The sequence below is a fragment of the Tenebrio molitor genome, chromosome 8, assembly GCF_963966145.1.
Source record: "Tenebrio molitor chromosome 8, icTenMoli1.1, whole genome shotgun sequence".
NCBI lineage: Eukaryota > Metazoa > Arthropoda > Insecta > Coleoptera > Tenebrionidae > Tenebrio > Tenebrio molitor.
In genome coordinates, this window is record NC_091053.1 from 8437588 (window position 1) to 8459228 (window position 21641).

Consider the following 21641-nt stretch of genomic DNA (forward strand, 5'->3'; position numbering starts at 1 on the left):
ACATCTAGTTCCGTATAATTCTCGTCTAGGTACTTGGCACGCTCCCCATAGTTATTTGTTTTCTGAACTCATATAACGAACAAGATACAGCTTCTGTATTAAAGATGAAACAAGTATTTAGCATAATAATTTAAAGGGAACGTTATATGAAAACCATTCAAAGGCCATATTTTAATTTATTTGAACGCCACCAATTTAACTAATGAAAAGAACTTCAAAACCTTTGGAATCGTACAGTCAGCATCAGTAGATCCATTCTCTGAAAATAATTCGACGAAAGGTCTTTTTAATTATCTTCAGGTCGTGATCAAAAATCAAAAACGAAATTTCAACCTTTCCAATTAAACTCCAGCCGTATTTACTACCACTGCAGCAGACTGTAATTTGTATGAAATCGTTGCACTAGGAACGTATGTTAAGGTTTATTGATTTTATTATTAAGCTCGGTTTATGCCACCCTAAATTAAAGCATGCATGTTTAATCGTAAAATTATGAAATCTCATATAATACAACAGAAACCCTGCTGCCACCTCCACTTTATACTCGTCTACAATGGCGGATGAAAAAATACATCACCATTTTTTAATAAATTGCATCAGATAAAACTAACCTAATTTGATTGTTGTCAGCTGTTGAAAATACAAGTGTAGTAAATATTTCTCTTTGAGTCGTGTTGACATTTTCTGTTAATAAAATAATTACGCTATATACTACTAAATTTATTAATCAATTTTCAACGTTATCCATATTTTCGCATGTAGATTGGATGTTCTTTATGACAATACCTGTGAAATTACAATAATTTGAAAATTGCACAAGCTATAACGATTTGAATTTCAACGAATGAAAATTCAGAAATTCTTTTTTTTTAACTAATTCTGACAACTTTCTAATTCAGATCCATAGGGTATGACATGTAACTGATGGATTTCTGGTCTGGCAGCGATAGTGAGCAGACGTGTTTAGTAAAAAAGTGCAGAGATTATTAACGTAAACAGCGATGGGTGAGTGAGAGGTGAGAAGCAGAAGGCAGCGGGCAAGAAAGAGAGGGCACGCCGAAATCACCGAAAGTAAGGAAAGAAAGCAGCAAGAGAGAAAGAGAAGAGGGTAGGACGTCTGAAAAAGTGACGAACCCCTTCAGAAATAGTTTGAGAACGGGCAGATCCCCAATTAGAAACGAAGAAGGAAATAAAAGTAAGGAAATGGATAATGAGATGAAAACCATGATTAAAGAGATAAGAGAGGATACGCCGGGAATAAAAGAGGAGCACAAAGTACTAAGAAAGGAATTATCGGCAGTGATAGAAGAGAAGAGGGAGCTAAGGAAAGAATTAGCGGCAGTGAGAGAGGAGATGAGACGCAGAGAAGAAACATGGCAGGCGGAGGAGACAGATTGAATGAAAAGGATGAAAATGATAGAGGAAAATATGAAACAATGAGAAATGAAGGCGAGGAAAAAGTATGTTATGATAACCGGAATAGGGAGAATAAGAGGAAATATAGAGAGGAGGGTGGAAGAATGGTTAGAAAGGGAGATAGGGGTGAAAGTGAGCATAAGGGAACCATTTAAAATAAATAAAGATAAGATGATGCTGGCAAAAACAGAAAGTTGGGAGCGGAAAAAGAACATTATGGTAAATAAGTGTAAGTTGAAGGAAAGAAAAGGTGAAAGGATGTATCCAGATGACGATTTGACAAAACAAGAAAAGAAAACGCAAAAGAAGTAAGAGAGGTGGCTAAAGAAGAGAGAGATAGAGCAAAAAGGGTGAAAATAGGATACAGGAAGATACAGATAAACGGGGAATGGTTTATATGGGATGAGAGAGAGGTGAAACACAAGAACAATTTTTAGAAGAAGGATAGAAGAAGAGAAGACGAACCGGCGACAAAAGGTATAAAGAGAAGGTGAATAAAAAGGTAGATGAACAAAGAAAACGGAAATCAGAAAAGAAGCACAAAGGGGAATGTCGCGTACATTAGTCCTCTTTTGTGATTTGCATTGGCAGTATTCGTTTCGTTGTGTTTCGTGATTTCTGGGTTGTTTTTTATTCCATTAGAATCAGTTCTTTTCTTCTTTTTCAAGGCTGAATACATCATAATAATTCAAATAAAAGCCCCATTTCAGAACGCTAATGATACGCCACTAGAGAAAACATCAGTGACAGATCTGGATGACTCAACGTGTTCTCCTTAAATTGTTTTCACTCTAACTGATGAAGTTTCGTGGAATTTTTTTACCTTAATAAATATTTTACGAATTATAAAGAACCAAAGATGAATCTGGCAGAGCAAGTAAACAACATAACTTGAATAATATTACAAAAACTTTTCCAAATAGTTTTTCATTTAACGAGTTGGTGTGTAGATTGGGCTTTTTTTTGGTATGAGCGGGCCAGATTAAAACGCGAGTGAAACGAGCGTTTTAAAGGCCCACGAGTGCCAAAAAAAGTCCAATTTACAAAAACGAGTTGAATACAAGGTTTTTTTGTTTGACGAGCCCCTTAAAGGCTTCAAATCGCTTAAAATCTTTAAAATTAACTTGATGTTTCATTTTGACAAGTTGTCACATTTATCAAAATCCGTTCACATAGGAGAAAATTCTCAAATTCTGACAGTGTCGAACAAAAAAAGATTATTTTACTATACGTGCCTAAAGGTGTTTTTTTTTTTAAATTTGGCGTTAAAGAGTCGATTGTGAATGAACCACTGATTTTTCAAATTAAATTGCAGATTAAAAACACAAACAACGCAAAAAGTGAGGTTAGATTTAAACAGTTTATCAGAGTTATAATCCGGTGGTGCGTTCACAATCGACTCTTCAACGCGTTAACCTAAGTATTCCCGGATCAATAATTTTCTAAAGATAATAATCATCATAAATGTATCCATTGTGTGAGACGATTTAAAGCTATCACAATTTTACAAATATCATTATATCGGTCATGGAGTGTAAACTGTAATAGTGGCACAACTCGATAAATCTCTTTTAGAGATAACAAATTGTAAATTCGTTTAAAGTTTCCGTACTTGGAAGTATAGTACGAAATAGCCACTTCTTCTTTTGTTGTTGAAGGAATATTAAATTAACGGATGCCAGTATTGCAGCTGAAAACAAAATTAGTTTACCATGTTGGAATTTGCAGTAACTCCCAAATCCTATTTTTTTTTATTGAACCACTATTGCAGCCGATGAGCGATGTTAGTCATCAAATTCTCCATAAGAAAACGTCCCTATTAATGTTATTCTGATGATTAATTCCCACATACATCAAACGTGCGTGTTCAGCCAATCAGAGCGCTTGCTTTCATCAAATCAAAAATGTTTATCGCGATAAAAACGTACTAGTATTTTGTCTGTCTGTCAAAAATGATTAAAATTACATGCTACTCGTGTCAGAATCTCAAATTGTTTTCACTTTTTAATAACTGTAGGTATTATAAATAAATAATTAACGTTAAAGTTTGTATTCTGGAATTAATCTTGCCAAAAATAACACGACCCAACTTTTATATTTGATAATTTTCCCAATTTTAACTTAAACATTTTTGCTTTAGACAATTTTACTCGTTGATATTTGGGCATTTTTATTCAAAGGTTAAACCCTCGAGCTAAGGCTCTCGGGCCTAATCAGAATAAAAATGACCAAATTCAACTCAACTACCTACGATAAAATAACTAATTTTTTTATCGGATAAATTTTCCAATTTCACGAAAACTTTTTGCTTTGACAATTTTACGATTTAAATTTAAGCATTTTTATTCTGGTTAGGCGCGAGAGCTTTAGCTCGAGGGTTTAACCTTTGAATAAAAATGTTTAAGTGAAAATTGGGAAATTTATCACTTATAATATCCCGATGCATAGATTCTATCCGAAATTTTTTTTGAGTGCATTGCTGACAAAGTTATTAATTACTTTGTCAGCAATGCACGAAAATAAAATTTTCAGGATATGAATTTATGCAGAAGGATATTCGGCAAGAAAATCGCATGAATACATTAACCATCAGTGAACGACAAAAAATGTATCTAAAGTTTTTTAAAAATATATATCAAGACTGTAGAATTTTAACTCCTCAACAAATTGAACTTTTATTTATAAAAATGTAGTAATTTGAATAAAAGTTTTGCAATTTTTGTTATACTGGAAATATTTTTCTTTCCACCTAGAGTTGTCAAAAATATTTCCGGAAATATTTTATGTATCCATGGTAATAACAATAAACGTAGCTTTCTCATTGGATAGTAGATTCATGAATGCGATTTTCAGATATAAAAAATTAGGTCGTGTTATTTTTGGTAAGATAATTCCAGAATACAAACTTTAACGTTAGGTAATTATTTCTTTATAATACCTACAGTTATTAAAAACACAATTATTAAAAACAATTTGAGAATCTGACAGGAATAGCATGCAATTTTAATCACTTTTCAGAGATGACAGAGTAGTAGGACGTAGTTATCTCGATAAACATTTTTGATTAGATGAAAGCAAGCGCTCTGGTTGGCTGAACACTCACTTTTGATGGACGTGGGAATTAATCAATATAAAAATATTTTGTCAGTTAGAAAATTTAATTTTAATCTTGAAGTGTTTAGGTTATAGTTTCCATTCAATTATTACGAGTATTATGCACAACGACAACTCGGCTGTTATAAATAATTTAAATAAGTTGATAATATTGGTTAGACAAACTTGTTGCTTATATTATAAAACGATCAACATTTCTGACGTATTATTGGCTAATCCACTTCGTCCCTAACACAGGGAGAAATCCCACTTCTCTACGTCGCCTATTCCAGAAATCTGTTGTTGATGTGATCTGATATTAATAAGACATATATGTTTTTGTTCCAGGACTGTTCAAAACAGACGGTCTGAAACTGCCCAGCACCATGTGCGACTACCAGTTTCTCAGTTCCGACCAATCTCAGTCTTACGGAAAGTTCTACTCACCCAGATATCCTTCAAGTTACCCCAAGAACATCCGCTGTTCGTACCGCTTCCGAGCTAGGTTTGTTTGCACCCCCTTCTTAATGCTTAATGCTTATAAGATAAACACACTTAATGGGAGCAACGTTACAACATGTTACTAAATACCCCAAGATCTGAAAGCATAAAAGATTTCCCAGTCAGAAAATAAAACAATCTGAAGTGGATTTTTACCCGCTTCAACCCTCGACCATTTATGAGATATATCATTAAGTTTATTTCCCCGAAGATGTTGCGCTGTTCATTTTCAGTTTGTTCGCCATTTTATTAAATTAGTTTCCTGAGTCCCTATGTGTATACACCTATAGTGGAAGTTTACCGAGAAGAACGTTAAGTATAGGAAATTATTAATCTGAGATTACACTTAAGTGTATGATTTATCATTATCCTGGGTGTATTATAAAGTTCATAACGTACCTTAATGGACTCTAAAATTGATTTATATTGTTTGCAGATATAAAGAGAGGATACGTATAGTGTTTGAAGAGGTTGCTTTGCAGAAAGGAGATTTAAGGTGAGAAATCTGCTTAATCTAATCGCTTAATGTCACACTTAACTAGTGAAATTCTAAATCGAATTTAATTTTTTTCCGGTACAAAAAAATACCAACAATCGTGAGTCGATGTATTTTATTTTTAAAATAAACAAGGGAAATTAATAATTTCGAACGAAATTTGCATCGCTCCGAAAATAACCTCAACGCGGTATTTCGCATCGCAAGATGAGCACTCATAAATTATTTTTTCTTAATATAAAAATTATTTCCCTGGTGAGCTGAAATGACAACCGAAATTTCTTTTTAAATTCAAAACAAGTATAAACATCAAAAGAGTCACAAGAATCAAATTTAATAATCTATGGAAATTTCTTCGAATTATGTGGGAATATGTACGCCTTAAATTTATAATTTGCTTTCCAGCTGAATTTCATGGAATTAGTTAAGATCGAAAGTTATTATATTACCTAAGTACATATTTTTCTCGGGGAAGTATCTAATAACGAAATTCTAAAGAAACAAGAAAATAATACTCTGAGAGTGCTTTACTTCTGAAAATAATTCAAATTGATTACACTTCCCAGTTGGTGGCTGCTTAATTCAGCAACGGAAGCTATCACTACCGGGTGCTGTTGTTATTGGTGTCTTAATAACTTGTTTCATTTCCTGAAAGTTGGATAGATTCTCTTCGGTATTAAATTATTACTACTATTAAAAACTTGTTATATTATATCGGGTGTTGATTTAAATGTATCCTCAAAGTTGACGTTGAAGAGTCGCGGATCAGCTGTTTAAATCTAACCTTATACAGGATGTTTTTGAAATGCGTGCACAAATTTTAACCACGAGCTACTGGCTTCATGTAGAACTCTAAAAAATATCTAAAAAATGCTGTTAAAAAATAAAATGACATTTATTTTTTGAGCTACAATTTTACCTGCGTACGTAGAAAACTAAAAGCAATTTAAAAAAAATTGTAGCTCAAAAAATAAATGTCATTTTATTTTTTGACAGAATTTTTTAAATATTTTTTTCGAGTTCTACATGAAGCCAGTAGCTCGTGGTTAAATTTTGTGCACAACATTTTACATTCATAAGCATGGCTAATTCACCAGCTTATTGCCAAACGCGACGCCACTGGTAAGCAGATTTTTCACGGATGTAAAAGAAACGTCAACGATGTGCTGTTGTTAACCTACAAAACAACTTTTCGATTGTGGCAAAGTTTACTGTAATTATAAGCAACACTTTCGAATTATGTTGTACTAATGACGCACATTTAAGTCGACTACGTACAAGTAAGAAACTTAGAGGAAAAAACATGATGCAAAAATATTTTCAAAATGGATCTCAGACTTTTATAAATAAGAGTCCTAAGTCAGAAACAATTTTAGAGCGAACTAAACACTATACAGTGTATTATGAAGGGGTTGCGGTTTCCCTGGAAACTGACATTTACTAATATTTAAGTTCAGACAATTTGTACGTTACCTTTGTATAGCGTTTAAATCAGATTGAAGACGCTGACACTCAAGTGAGTTGAATACACTAATGAATATTTTAAAATCATCAAACGGTAGCGCACGAGAACTAAGTACTTGACAACTTGATTGTTTACAAATAAGGAAAATAATAAGAGTCATAAGAACACTCCACGTGAAACACAAAAAACTTAAAAACCAGTGCAACTACGATTACTATCGGGAGTAACAATCCATCTGACCAGTCGTGTCCATAACTTCAGCTGAGTAAATTAAGTTAAATTAGTAGACACAGATCCTCGATCTTCAATCGGTGAAGTCGAAGAGATAGAAGATTTTGTACCTTAGGTGGAACGTGATTAAAAGAGACATATCAAGGATCTTGGGAAAGTTATAGAGTTAATCCATTTATTTATAATATATGCGTCATAGGGGCGTATTCTGTAATTTTTAAAGGGGCGTTAAAATTTGAACGTCTTTTAAAATTTAAAATTTCAAACCCTGATTGGTCCTTGCTATGACAACTTAATTTAACTGCCTTAAAAATTTAACGGAGCAGTTACAAAATACGCCCCATAGTCGACTAAACAAGGAATTCTGGTGGAAAAAATCAGAATAATAGCAGATTACTTCATTAAGAGTAGAAGTGAATTTTTTTTGTGCTAAGCCCAGAAATTGAAGACCGAGACGAAGCCGAGGTAGCAACTGGGCGAAGCACAAAAAGAGACCTTCTACTGTGAATGATATACCTATACTATTTTATCTTCAAGCGGATCATAAAAAAAAAGATCGGACATGAACTCACTTATTTTCTTTTGCTGCAGTTACAGTAGAATAACAATTTTCAAACTTACACTTTTCAAATTTTAAGGCACCAGTAATTCGTATTAGTACTTGAAAGTTCAATAATATTAGTAAAGTCTACTAAAGTCTAAAGTTTACTTTTTAACATTGAACGGCCATCTGTGGACATTTCAACTCCTTGGATTTGAAGTGTTTCAAGTCCGGTTAAAAAAAAGCCACTTCAACCGTTTCTATAGAGATACACAAAGGCACGATTTTCGACCGCATGAAGATAAAAAGTTTTGTGTGCAACCGTACGCGAAATAAGCACTTCGCGTGCCTAGAGCAGGCCGCGAAATTGAATTTCGCAGCCGTTGCCTTGACGACGGCCGTAAAAGTAAAAGTCATTTCAATATTTATTTATTATCACAATTACAACATATCTATCTCTGTATTTGCGGTGTGATCTTACAAAATCTGGATTGGGTACAGTTAAAGTTTGATTAATGCCAGTTTTTGTGTCAGGAACGGCTTCTATTAGTACAGAATTTTCATCCGGTTTGAAGTTCCCGCCAATTTCAAATGGAGTGGTCGCCTGATGATTCGATGATTGACGTATTGACGAGTCGGTAAAAAAGATCGATCTAGAACAGACACGTATGAATTAGGTTAATTTTCCACCGGTCAAAAAGGGAAATATCTAGTAAGTAGTAACATATCCTGAATCCTGAATGGCATCAACAGACATTTTGGTTTATTTGTCTCTTCGCACGGCATCTGATATTTCCACGATTAAAATAACCTAAAACTTATAACAGAATTTAACGTTTACCTGCCACAATAAATAAATTCCAGTAAATAGGTAAGCCAATGCAACATTATGCGACAGGGTTTTCACATTCTTCTTGTTACATCAGTCTCAAAGTCACTGTAACATTTTTTATATTGCTGTTTCGATTTTTCAGGTTTCAAATGCGACACTGCACAATTTATAATCTTTTTTTAACTCTGGATGAGTACACGGAACAAGAGCTGCATATTTGCGGTATAATCTTACAAATTCTGGATTGGTGACAGTAAAAGTTCGTTTTATGTCAGTTTTTGTGTCAGGAACGGCCACTATTAATACAGAATGTTCATCCTTGATGTCATCGATAGACATTTTGGTTAGTTCGTCATCGTCTCTTCGCATGGCTCCTAATATTCCCATGATTAAAATGACCTAAAAAAAAGGGCAGATTATACAGCAAATTGATCTGGTCTCGTGTCAATACCTTACACTTTTTCACCTGATAACCAACTGACTTTTTTTCAAAAAAGGTACCAATTTCAGAAACTTCGTAACACCAATGCCATCCCGTATGTTCAGCGTGAGCTTCAACATTGAATATGTACTCCATAAAGTTGAACTTTTCACAGTTTTTGATTTTTCCATTAAATAAGCCAAAACAACATTCTCCGACACCGTTTTCACATTATTTTTATTACACTGCTCTTTAAAGTCATTGTAACACTTATCGTACTGCCGTTTGGACTTTTCTGGTATTAAATTGGACACTGCACAATCTGGGGAAGTAGACGGAACAAAAACGTTGTAATTTTTTTGCGACATTTTTCCAATTTTTCTCAAAATGAATTGTTTTATTTATGTCGTTTCCATAGCGACATGGCGACATGTAGGCCGACTTTATTTTTATTGACAGTGAAGGAAATTTTACTTGTTCATTTTATAATTACAAATTTTCGGGTTGCACACAAAATGTTGTGTACACCTTGGCTACGAAATCCTTTGACGACCTCGAGATTGTCTTGTCTCGGCCGCAAAGCGGCCTTGACGACAATTTTTCTCTCGGTTCGTCAAAGTAGGATTTCGCAGCCTTGCTATACAAATAACTATTTTCCACCAGTTAAGAAATAAAGAGTTGATTTTTTCAAATTAATTCCATCCACCACTCCCTTTACAGGATGGAAAAGTAAAAATAAACAAATTGATCAAATAACATTGTTTTATCTTAGTCTTCTGTGAACATGACTTGATGTTATTTGTAGCTGATTAAATTCTGAACAAATTTGTCCATAATCAACATTTCGGCCGGACTAATACTTCTCGGGATACCTAATCATATCAGAGATCGATCGACTAAGCAATTCAAACGTTACCGCAGATTTGAAGATGCTTATTTTTAAACTGAGGGATAGATTTTCAGTTTCTAAACATGGTCTTGTGGTGAATAAAATCATCTCTCAAGCCAAAGCTTAAATTTGGGATTGCTCAATAATTGCAAACGCAAGAGACGTTCAAATTAGTTGGAAAAAACCTCACAGGAGTTCTCGATTATGACTTCAAATTTATAAAAACTGATAGGAACCTTTTAAGGATTGAATTACTGATTAAATGGTCTCTCATAAATTATCTCAAACATTTCTCACGTTATAAGTGCTTGAACTCAGACTGTTTCTAAGTTTTATAATAATTTTTTTACAAAGAAACACTTTCAAACAAATTAAAACCAACTAAAGGTTGTTTGATTTTACAAAACTTTTTTTAATGAAAATTTGAAATAATGAAATTTTATTTTACATATTGTCGTTAAATATTATCGATTTTATTAATTATTCTTCGTTTCGGTACTTTCGGCGAATCAGAATTATATGATCATAATTAATTATTATTCTCACCTAACATCATTTTATCGATAATTCAATTCTCGTATTTTTTTGGTATTTTTTAATTTAGAGTAATAGTAAAGAAATACCGAAATAAAGCCTCACAGGGAAAATTCAACGAAACATGTCATACAATATCAATTTTGAACATCTATAACTTTTGCAGTTATTAAGCAATTAGATTCCAACACGATTTTAAAAATATAGTTAAAACACTTCTTTCGACTTTTCCACTGTCTAGAAGGTGTCCCCGATGGAATTAAACTAGAAAAAATAGGTATCTTAATTTGTACCCCTCCAATCCACAAACTGGTGAAAACACTTTTTGTTCGGAATTTTTTCGGTCAAACTAAAAATTTCACGCTCGATAGTTTATTATGGCCGCCCTTTAGAAGAGGTGGTGCGTTAGCAATTTTCCAAGCATCAGGAAAGATGGCCTGAAATAAATTTATGATATTCGTTAATGGTGCTGCCATAATTTTATAGTGATCACAGATTAAAAATCATGGCAAAAGATAATTTTCATTTAGAAAATCTGTATAGGCCACAATTTTTTAGCAATACAGTATACAGAGTGTGTCTCACTCAGATGAAGACAGCTTAATATTATCGTTATCTCTAGAAGTACAGATTCTAAAATGTAGAAGTGTCCTACTTGGAAAGAGAGAAGAGAACTAACATCAAACAATAACAATAACTGTCCTTCTTGCAATTTAATATCCTTGACTTTATTAATAAACTCCAGTGAGTTTTTCATGGAAAAACGAAAGCTTAGGAATAGTTAAAAATGTATGAAACACCGATAAAGAGAGGAAGAACCGACAACATGGTATGGATTAAGTAGTTAGTACATAAGGTAGTTTAATCTAATTTTAGTTTAGTTTTGGTATCGTCGCTCTGATGATGACAGTTTTGCTGTCGAAACGCGCGTCAACTTTAATTTGATAATACATAATGTGAATTTATAGCTATTTATGCACCAAGGGCGTTACAACGATGATTACGCCCGGAGAACGATGAATCCAGCTCGAGGGCTTTAGCCCGAGAGATGGATATCGTTCGAAGGGCGTAATCATTCGGTGACGCCGTGGTGCATACAAGATTTTATTTTTCACTACAACAAAAAAAAAAATTCACTAAAATATTTTTTGTTAATTTGCTTATTTTTTATTATTCTGTTGTTACATATCTACTATTTATTGCAATGCGATTTTTGAATAAAAATTCAAATTAAACAATCGCTTGATAAAAGAAAAAGAATATTTTATTCAAAAAAATAGAAATTAAGTACACTTCTATTCAGAAAGTACAAGTACAAGTAGTGAGCACAATTTTGGCTAGATTGCCATATCGTAAACCTATCTTTTAATTGTTGTTACTTAGAAACCTGTAACAAAACCCGTGATGATAGCTGGATTTGATCGATGTATTCTTCAGAGATTTTAATGTGTATAAATGTTTTGCTTTATTTATTAGGCATGTATTACCAATTATGTACTACAAACACAATTCAAGCTTTTATTCACAAATTTATGGAAAAAGGCAACTCTCAACAATCTAACAACAATTTAAAAATTTATAAAAAACAGTGTTCACACATTTGACATACATACAAAATGTCAGTAATACGTTTTCTTGGAAACGATTAATTAATTTTTTCCCCATTTACAGTAGCTCTCAATAAGTGTACGCTTTTTTTTTGAATAGAAGTGTACATCCGCCACAACGGCTGGAAACAGGCATACATAATATTAACTAAAGTGGCCTTAAAATTAAATTTTACGTTTATATCTAGTGTCAGAAATGGTAGTTGCCGTTTAAAAAAATTAAGTTTCCGACATTTTTTGATTATCAATTTTGAAAGATTGCAGTAGGCATATGAAACATAAAAAAAATATCATTAGTAGCGCAAAAAATTGGGCAAAACTTTAGAAATGCAATAAAAAAAATCAATTATATATTTCCAATGGTTCAGGAGTTATAAATTTTTTAATGAAGCCCTGCAACCTCGCTTTTTTGCGAAAAAAATGACATAGGTCAAAAACGATGACAGGTAGAGATAAGTGTTGACAAAAGGACGTTCTAAACTCAGAATTTAACGTAGAATTGAAATTTAAAATCAAAATGGGGCCTTTCTATTTAAAAAACAAGATGGCGTCGATTTCCGGTATTTTTGGAAGTGTCATTATTTTGAAAATATTTTATTTGAACTTGGAGCAGTCGATTATAGTAGGCTACGAATTTTCATATTAATACGATTTTGGGAAATCAGAAAGTTTCTAACGAACGAGCTACGTGAATCACCCTGTATATTAATTCACTGAGCTCCGTCCAGGGTTAGGAAACAATAGGGCTGACGCCTATAATAAGATGGTACAATGGGTGCGAAGGAAATACACGCGACGTAAACGCTCCTGATCCCAGTCAGCGACTCTACCTGTCACAAATCATGAGTAGTCCTGATCCTCTATGTTGTCTTACATACAGTGTGCCCATTTTATCGGTTCCCGCCTTAAAACTACAAAATAGGCAACACAATTTACTTTTCGGAGATTGCTATGTTTAAAAAAAAATGTTTTTGAAAATTTTCAAAAGCTTGCATTGAATATTACCGTCATGGATGACATCAGTCATCAAATACTTCAAAAATTTGAAAATAGAGGAACTCTAGTTTAAACTATTAGGTTATGCGTTATGTCACTTTGTGGCATATTAAATGTTTCACTTTGACTAACTATGTTTCTTATTTTAAAAAATAAATAATTCCACCAAGATATCTGTGCAATGTATTATGTGTTGCCTATTACTAAACCGTAAGGCGGGAAGAGATAAAATGGGCACCCTGTACTTATTTTATAAAATACAAAGCAAATGTACTCATGTACTCATGTATTTATGCAAAAATATATCGTTATCACTAATCTTGTATCTTCGCTTAATAATTGGACTAAGATCTTGGATCAAAAAGGCTCTCTTGATGTGGTATATTTAGACTTTAACAAGGCGTTTTCAACGGCCTGTTGCTGCACGAATTGCAAGCTCTTGGTTTGAAGGGTAGATGCAAGAACATTTGTGGTTCATGTTAGAGTCATTTTTCCGTAGAAAAGAATGTTGCCGGCGGCGTTCCCCAAGGCTCAGTTTTAGGTCCAATATTATTTTTTGCTTATAAGTGTGATATGTTACGGTCACAACAAACTAGTTATTCAACATATGCTGATGATCTTAAATTATTTGGTTGCCCAAAGGACAAAGAGTGTGAGCTACAGCACAAACTAAAATATACTTCATGAGTGGTGCAAAAATTGGAAACTCCCACTTAATACAAATAAATGTACAGTAATGCATTTTGGCAGAAAAAATCCAAAGATCAAATATAAAATAGACAACACTGGTCTTCCACTAGTAGCATCACAAGTTGATCTTTCTTGAACAATGGATTACAATAAATATAATGAAGAATTTTCAGAAATATGTCAAAGTATATTATTATTGACATTTTTTGAAAATAAAAAACATCCACAACAGTTTTCGTATTTTTAATAGATTTCATGATGCGAGTATTATACACTGAAAAAGACAACAAACATTCAGATACATAGTGTAAAAAAATGTAAAAATCGGAGAAGTAGCACGTAAAAAAATATGTAGATGAATTTGCATGAAGTTGTAGCACAGTTGGAAAAACAACCAACATTATCAACAACTGACACATATTCACACATCGTCAACACCCGAAAAACGTTAGTAAACGCCACGCCACACAGGCACCATAGTGTCCACGCCGACCTGAGATACTGATTTGTGCCAGACCATGAAAACCGATAGAGTAACAAGCAATAACTCATTCATATAAGTCAGGGTTTTTCTCATACTTCCTAACACAAAAATAAAACAAGCAGATTTTGACATCTTCGTCCAAGAAGTCCTAAAGTAAGAATCTCAACATAAGAAGGCACACTTATATATCTGTTACGGACCTGTCTTAGTGTCGCCTTGGGTAAGAGCAGATGCGTGGTGGATGGCGGTAGTCAAGCTGGATTGCGGTTTGGAGGTTGTCGTTGCTTCACATAATTATCTAGTTCCTCCTTATTACTTGGTAACACTACCCGTAATGACAAAGTTCAGCCTGAATGCCGGTTAACTGCCGGGTCAATCGTGGGAATGGATAACAATTCCTTTCATATGGATCTTGGTTAATAACAGCTAAATTTGCCAACAAGGATAGATTTTTGGTACCCGTAGCAGAGCCATCTTTTTACTTCGTTTTCTTAAAGAAATATTTTTTTCGGCTTCCCTAACTGTAAAACACACCTTTACTTTGCAATTTGGATTAAGGTAGCTGCGATTTACCGACGGATGTTTAAAATATCTGGGATAGTGCGGTAGCACGCACGGTTAATTTACTCTTTTTACAGTTACTTTAAAATGAAAGTGTTCGTACGTTACTTTAATTTAGTGTAAAAAATATTTATTTACGAACCGAGTGCCAGAAAATATTTTTCGCACATGAGCGCATTATTTGAGGCACAAGCGACCAAGGAGCGAGTGCTTCATTTGCGCGAATGTGCCGAATACGTCTTCGCGCATCGAGGTTTGTACAATATTTTTTGAAACGAACATTAGCATTTTTAAATTATTACCCAATAGTTTCCAATTTAGTGAATAGATGACGCTTGCCCAAGTGTCAATCGAATTAATAGCGATTTATTTTCATTCAACATCCAAATTGGAGAAATGACGTTTTGTAAACCAGATTTTATTATTATCAAGTCAAATTATTTTCAGAATGCTCAAAAAGGTCAATGCTTTTTGAATGATTTTGAAGTTAGTGAGTTGAAAAACACATTTATATGTATTATTTTTCCGATAAATATATGTAGTTTTTTTGAATAATAAATAATCATAATCATAATTGGGAAAATACAACATATCGGGTTGGCAGCTCTGTATGTCAAGAAGTTTGACATTTGTTATTTCATAAAAATCTGCAAAAGTGCAAAAGAAAAGATTTGGTTAGCCGAAAAGTCTAATACGAATGTCGTACGGAAGTATTTTACAGCGCTCCAACTAATCAGGCACTCGGCTTCGCCTCGTGCGTGAAACCTACTTTTCGGGATGTAAAATACCCCTACCGCACTCTAATCTAAATAACTAATTACTGCTTGGACCTCGATTTTATCCATTTTTTTTTAAACAAACCTTGAAGAATCATTATTGATGCGTTAATATTTATCTGCAAAAAGAATAATACATACCAGATTGTTTTCCATTTCTAAAATAAAACGAGTTCTATGGTACCTATTTCCATTTCTTTCCAAAGCTGTTTATTGCATTGAAACAAAAAAAAAACTTGTATTTACATATTTACAGCACCTTTCAGCTTCTACTGTGTTTTTTTTCCATAAACAATTAATTCGCTGCCCGAAAAGCCACTTTCCCATCGTGCTTTGTATGTATTTTTCTTTTTAACGAAAATTAACACCGACAGAAACAAACATACATATAACATAACTCGGATTGGGCGATTGCGTCCTATCGAGGATTCTGTCTGCCACGATTAATAAAACTGCTTCCAGCCTGTGCGAATTGTTTTACATTATTTTTTGAGCTCAGCTGTGCGCTCCTCGTTTTTTTTTTGCTGTAAACGTGATGCGTTGTTTTAAACGTAATAAATTTTATTCAGATTTTTTCGTCGATTATTTAAATCGTGTTTGTTAATCCATCCAGATCTGTCCGAACCGCGCCCCAAAAGTTGGCACCACGTGTTCGGAGTTTTAATTTCGTCTTGTGGTTGGAAATTTGGTCGAAGGAACATTTGTTATCGCGATGAAATATATATTGCGAAGTGTAACCGAATCGACACGTATCGTGGGTAAATTCACACATTGTTAGCTCTCTGACATTCTATTCAACACTTCGTGACTTCATCCACGCTTGAGATCTTCAACTATTGACTGTGTGGGCTTTCCACGTCTCACAAAATAAACAGCAAAATGTTTTATGACCGTCCTTCACCCTAAACACGACACTCGACATATAAAATGCGAGCTTTTGATTTGGGGACGTAATGGTGCCAAAATAAATCTTTTACATATTCCATTTTCGACTTGTTCCGCAATGTTTATCTTGAGGATTCGTTCAACGTATGAAATTTAAATTCGCGAAAACTCTCGATGATAATCGTGAAAAAGTTACTTCCAGGCGAATCAGCACTCGACGAAATATTTTATAAAATTCCCACTCTTGACCGTGACTGACTCACTTCTTAAATGAGCGTCAGAAACGGTGTCATTTAGTTAAAAGTTGGCGTGATTAAGGAAACACGGCTTCCGGAGGACTTATTCGTGAGACTCAAAGTCGCATTGTACTTTTAGGACCACTCCACTTACTTCATCAAAATAATTGATTAGCTGTGTCAGCGGGGTGGGGACTCGAGGGTGTTAAAGTTAAAAGCGTAGGCGACTGTTTGTCTACAGCTGAAGTGTCCCGGAAAACATGCACAAGCCTCCGGAACACCCGGTCTTCGAGGCTACGTGTAAATTGCGATAAAGCACTTCTGAACAAACAGAAGATAGCATTGCTAAATGCACCCTTCCAGCACAGAAGCCACTTTTTACGTTTCACTTTTACTACATATCTCGACCGGTTCTGATGCCAACAGCAGTTTTATAACGGCCAACAGTAATTGCACTGTTAGATAGTGTAATTATTGTGTATTTTTCTTTGGTTTATTACCTTTTTTAACGGCCTTATAAAATTAAATTTCTCGTATCTCAACGCATCACACTTGAAAACGCCCTGCAATTTTATGTTTTTTGTAAATTTTTATGAGCCAGACCTTCCCTAAACCTACAACAGCTCTTAAGCTGCATTTTGTATTTATTCACCCCAATAAATATTTTTACCGTTAATTTCTTCTTATATCAAAGATCTCGTTCCTGCAGTTATTTATTTACTATAATAAGTACCCCACAGTCAGACAGTATTGATTTTTTGCAAAATACACTCCTCCCATCCATTGTGTATTGCTGAATAAAAAAATGAATACTACATTATTAACGACTCTGAAGTTACCATCACTGTTAAGGAGCATCACTCCCTTCAGTGGAATGAAGCTATCGCACCGATACACAAAATTCTCATATCAGCCATCTTAATGTTTTGAACCGTTCGCCCTTTACAGATTTTCCCCATAAAGTAAACCTTTTTTATCCCACTAAGTCCCGATTAGTCTTAAAATGATGCTTCGCATGTTATCTCCGAATAGAGAATCAGCTATAAAATTGTCTTAATCTGCTCTACACTGTTTTACTCGTTTTTGCTCTAAACTCGAGAAAAGTACATTAAAATTGCGTGTTTTTATAAATAAGTTAAGACTGAACCTTTGGATTCATTCCAAAATCGAGGATGAATGTTGCGCCACGACCGCATAAAATTTTCTCCGCAAATGGGATACTTTGAAATGATTATGATGAAAAATAATCGGTTTACACTCTTACCTTGACTTTTTTCCGAGATATAACAATGTTTCCCACGCTTTACATCTTTTACGATGCATTTTATAACCTCCGAAGACATTCCCTGAATGTACAAAACATATTCGTTCTTGTATCACATTTCAAAATGTTTACGTGATGAGCGTTTCATATTTTCAAGAGATCTCTAAGTCTTATTTTCGGTCAGAATTGCATGTCATTCTGGAACGACTCTCTTTTCTTCCTCTCGTGTAATGAGAACAAACGCGTGAAAAATCCTGTACCTTGGAGAATCACATTCATATACACTACCGCTCAAAAAAATACAAACATCTAAATAAGTTATCACAATGTGCTGTTAGACTGTGAATTTACAACAAAACTACTTGTACAGGGTAGATATTTCACGAGTGATAATGAGCCCGACGGAATTGAAAATGCAACCCACAATACATTTGCACAGTTAACCTGGATGTTTTTTCACGCCCATATCCAGGTCGTCGCGAAATACCCTGTATAAACATATTGAACATCGACAAGATAAACATTTTTGTCTCATCAAAAATTTTCCTTAATTTTGTTTTTTTCACGTCATGCCGATAAAACAGAAAAACACACTAGCGACACCCAAAATTACGAAGCAGGATGTGAGCAATGGCGGAAAATTGTGGACAAATATAGAGTGTTTTGTTATATACTAGTGCGATTAACCAGTGTTTGCTTGTTTCGTAGATAATAGTGGAGGCCCAGGTGGCTTCTTGGAATTGGCATTTGTCCCAAAAATTAAAAAACAAGCTACTACTATACTACTATCATAATGCTTTAGGATTTCTGATTACAGTTTTATCTAAAATAAAAATAACAATTCCAAAAAAAAAAACCATTTTTGTACTCATAGCCTTGAAAGCAACGCTTCCAACATCCAACGCTCGCTCCGAAACGAGTGCTTCCCGGTCGACACGAATGTAAAAATTGCAAAAAACACTGGCCCTTTGAGGCATTCAAAAAAAAATCTGTCTTGATAATAATAAAATTTAGTTCATAAAATACAACTTCCCTGGGTTTTCCTCCATTAAAAAATTACGGAAAGATTTATAATCGTTGAAAATTGTTCCTACAAAATTCACAAATTATTGCAAAAATTGAAATATCAAGTGAAGCAATTGTTTCCAATAACCAAAGATCACTGCCTACTTGGTTTTATGTTCGTTTATGATTAATGTATTAAAACAAAAAAAATTAATTTAATTTTCGTACAAAAAATATTGTACGAACCACTTGCGTGAAGACATCTTCCGTACATTCGCGCATTAATTAAAGGCACTCGCTCCTTCGTCGCTCGTGCTTTAAAAAATGCGCTCATGCGGGAACATCGTCTTCCCGCACTTGGTTTGTAAATAACTATTTCCTTTCTATCACCCTCCTCTTCCTTCCATCCTATCTCCCTTCCGTCTTCATTCTGCATTTCTCCCAGTTCCTTTCTCAATCTCTCTTTCATTTCGCTACACGTGCTCAATTGTCTCTCTCTCTCCTCATAGCACATTCTGCACCTTCTTTCCTCTTCTTCCATCCAAAATCCATTTTCTCTCTCCTCGTCCCCACAAATAAAACTTGCCATCTTTTTTCTTTCTTTTGCACTCTCTCCCCCCAGGTACTCAGGAATTTCCTGTGATACATCTCTCATACTTCCTGTTGTATCTGGGTTCTTTGATTCTTTCCCTTCTTTCTTGCTTTTCTGTGCCTTTGTCCCTTTCACTCAGCTCTGCATTCATCCATCTTCCTTTTGGTCTTAATCTTTCCACTTCTTTCCTGGCATACCCGTTTCTCTGATAGTACCTATTTCTCTCTTTCCTTCTTCTCCGTGTTTTTTTCTTTTCTTTCCAACATTCCGTTAGTACCTTGTTCTTCTGTTCCATCCATTTCGTCTTCAAACTTTGCCACTCTCTGTCCCGCTTTCACTCTCAGCCTATTCCTCTTACATCCTTCTCTCACTCTCTCCACTCCTGGCATCTTTTTAAAATATTTTTCTTGCACTTTCTCTACCTCTTCTTATTCCTTCCATCCCCAGAACCCTGCCCCGTACATCAATATACTCTCTGTCATGCTCTCAAACATCATCATTCTCCTCCTGAAATCACCTCCCGAGTTTCTCTCTCCTATTCCCCAAACACATCCCACTACCTTATTTGCTTTCCTCACTATCTCTCTGATATGTGCCTTATCCGTGGTTCGCTACATCCATTCCACATGTATTCTCTCTCCTCATAGCACATTCTGCACCTTCTTTCCTCTCCTTCCACCCAATACTTGCTTTCTCTTTCCTCGTTCCCACATCTAAATCTCGCCATCATTTTTCTTTCTTTTGCACTCTCTCTCCCCAGGTACTCCGGAATTTCCTCTGTCATACACGTCTATTACTCCCTGTTTTATCTGGATTATTAGATTCTCCCCCTTCTTTCTTGCTTCTCTGTGCCTTTGTCCCTTTCACTCAGCTCTACATTCATTCAGCTTCCTTTTGCTCTTAATCTTCCCACTTCTTCACAGGCATAATTATCCGTTTCTCTGGTAGTTTTCTCTCCTTCCTTCTTCTCAGCGTTTTTTTTTTATTTTCTCTCCAGCATTCCGTCAGTATCTTGCACTCTTCCCTTCCATCCATTTTCTCCTCAAACTTTGCCGCTCTCTTTCCCGCTTTCACTCTCAGCCTACTCCTCTTGCACTCTTCCCTCGCTATGTAACCTGGCGTTTCTCCTAGCACCCCTCCCAAATATTTTTCTTGCACCTTCTCTACCACTTCCTGTTCCTTCCATCCCCAGATCTCTTCCTCGTACATCAATATACTTTCTATCATGCTCTCGAAGATTATCATTCTCCTTTTTCGTTAAATGTGTAACCCAAGTATTTGCACTCCTTTACTTGTTCTACTTTCCTTTCTTCCCAGTTCCACTCATTCTCTTCACTCTTCTTCTTTCTCTTGTTGAAACCCATCATTTTTGTCTTCTCAAAATTCAGTTCCAGCTTTTTCTTCCTCACATGATTTCCCAAGTCCTTCATCATTTGTTTCATTTCTCTGTCGCACAATTACCAAGTCGTCCGCAAACGCCAGGTTCCAAATCTTCTTTGTGCTTTCCTTTCGTCCACGTCTGCCACATATATCGTAAATAGCAGGGGGATAAGCGGGCAGCCCTGTCTCACTCCCTTTGTCGTCTCAAACCATTCACATTCTTTCTCTCCCGCCTTGAATTTCTAAAAATTAGGAATTAAATTCAAAAGGATAACTTAATAATTTCAGTCTTTGTGTTAAATAGGCATCATATTAATTTGCATGTTTTGTATGTAATAATTATGTAATCTGAAGAACTTTGATCTAAATTTAGCTTTTTTAAACGATACTGTATACCTATGGAATTTTTTCTCATTTCGTTTTTGCTGATTAAAGTTTCCTATCGGAGTTAATACTTATGAGAGGTCTATTGTGCTTTCTTCACCGCATCTTTAATCACCCTCGGTGCCATTAAAATGTCAAGTGATATTTCCTCATTAGTCGATTAAGACGAATTTCCCGTAATTTCCTGTAAAAATACGTTTCTGGTTAAGTAGCGAAGTTGGTCGCTAAGCTTGGTCGGCTTTTATTCAACGAAACTGTCGTCTTAGCATTTTCTGGTAAATTTATAAACCTTTGAGTTTGGTTTTCACTTTGCTTTGACACAAAAGATGTCCGAAAGCTTTTTATTCGATCTTTCGTCCGTT

At 34.8% G+C, this 21641-nt stretch overlaps 1 protein-coding gene and 1 long non-coding RNA gene across 3 annotated transcripts in view; both read left to right on the forward strand.

Moving 5' to 3' along the window:
* The window catches only part of Sol1, a 240512-nt gene that overhangs the window by 142010 nt on the left and 76861 nt on the right, over positions 1-21641 (forward strand). For both annotated transcript variants that reach the window (XM_069055430.1, XM_069055431.1), the window contains exons 6-7: positions 4858-5014; positions 5447-5506. In XM_069055430.1, coding sequence (XP_068911531.1) covers positions 4858-5014; positions 5447-5506 — 217 coding nt within the window. The remainder of the gene's footprint in view (positions 1-4857; positions 5015-5446; positions 5507-21641) is intronic.
* On the forward strand, positions 8342-9384 carry LOC138136291 (uncharacterized). Its single transcript, XR_011161241.1, has 2 exons — positions 8342-8614; positions 8718-9384. It is a non-coding gene; the product is annotated as an uncharacterized lncRNA (long non-coding RNA).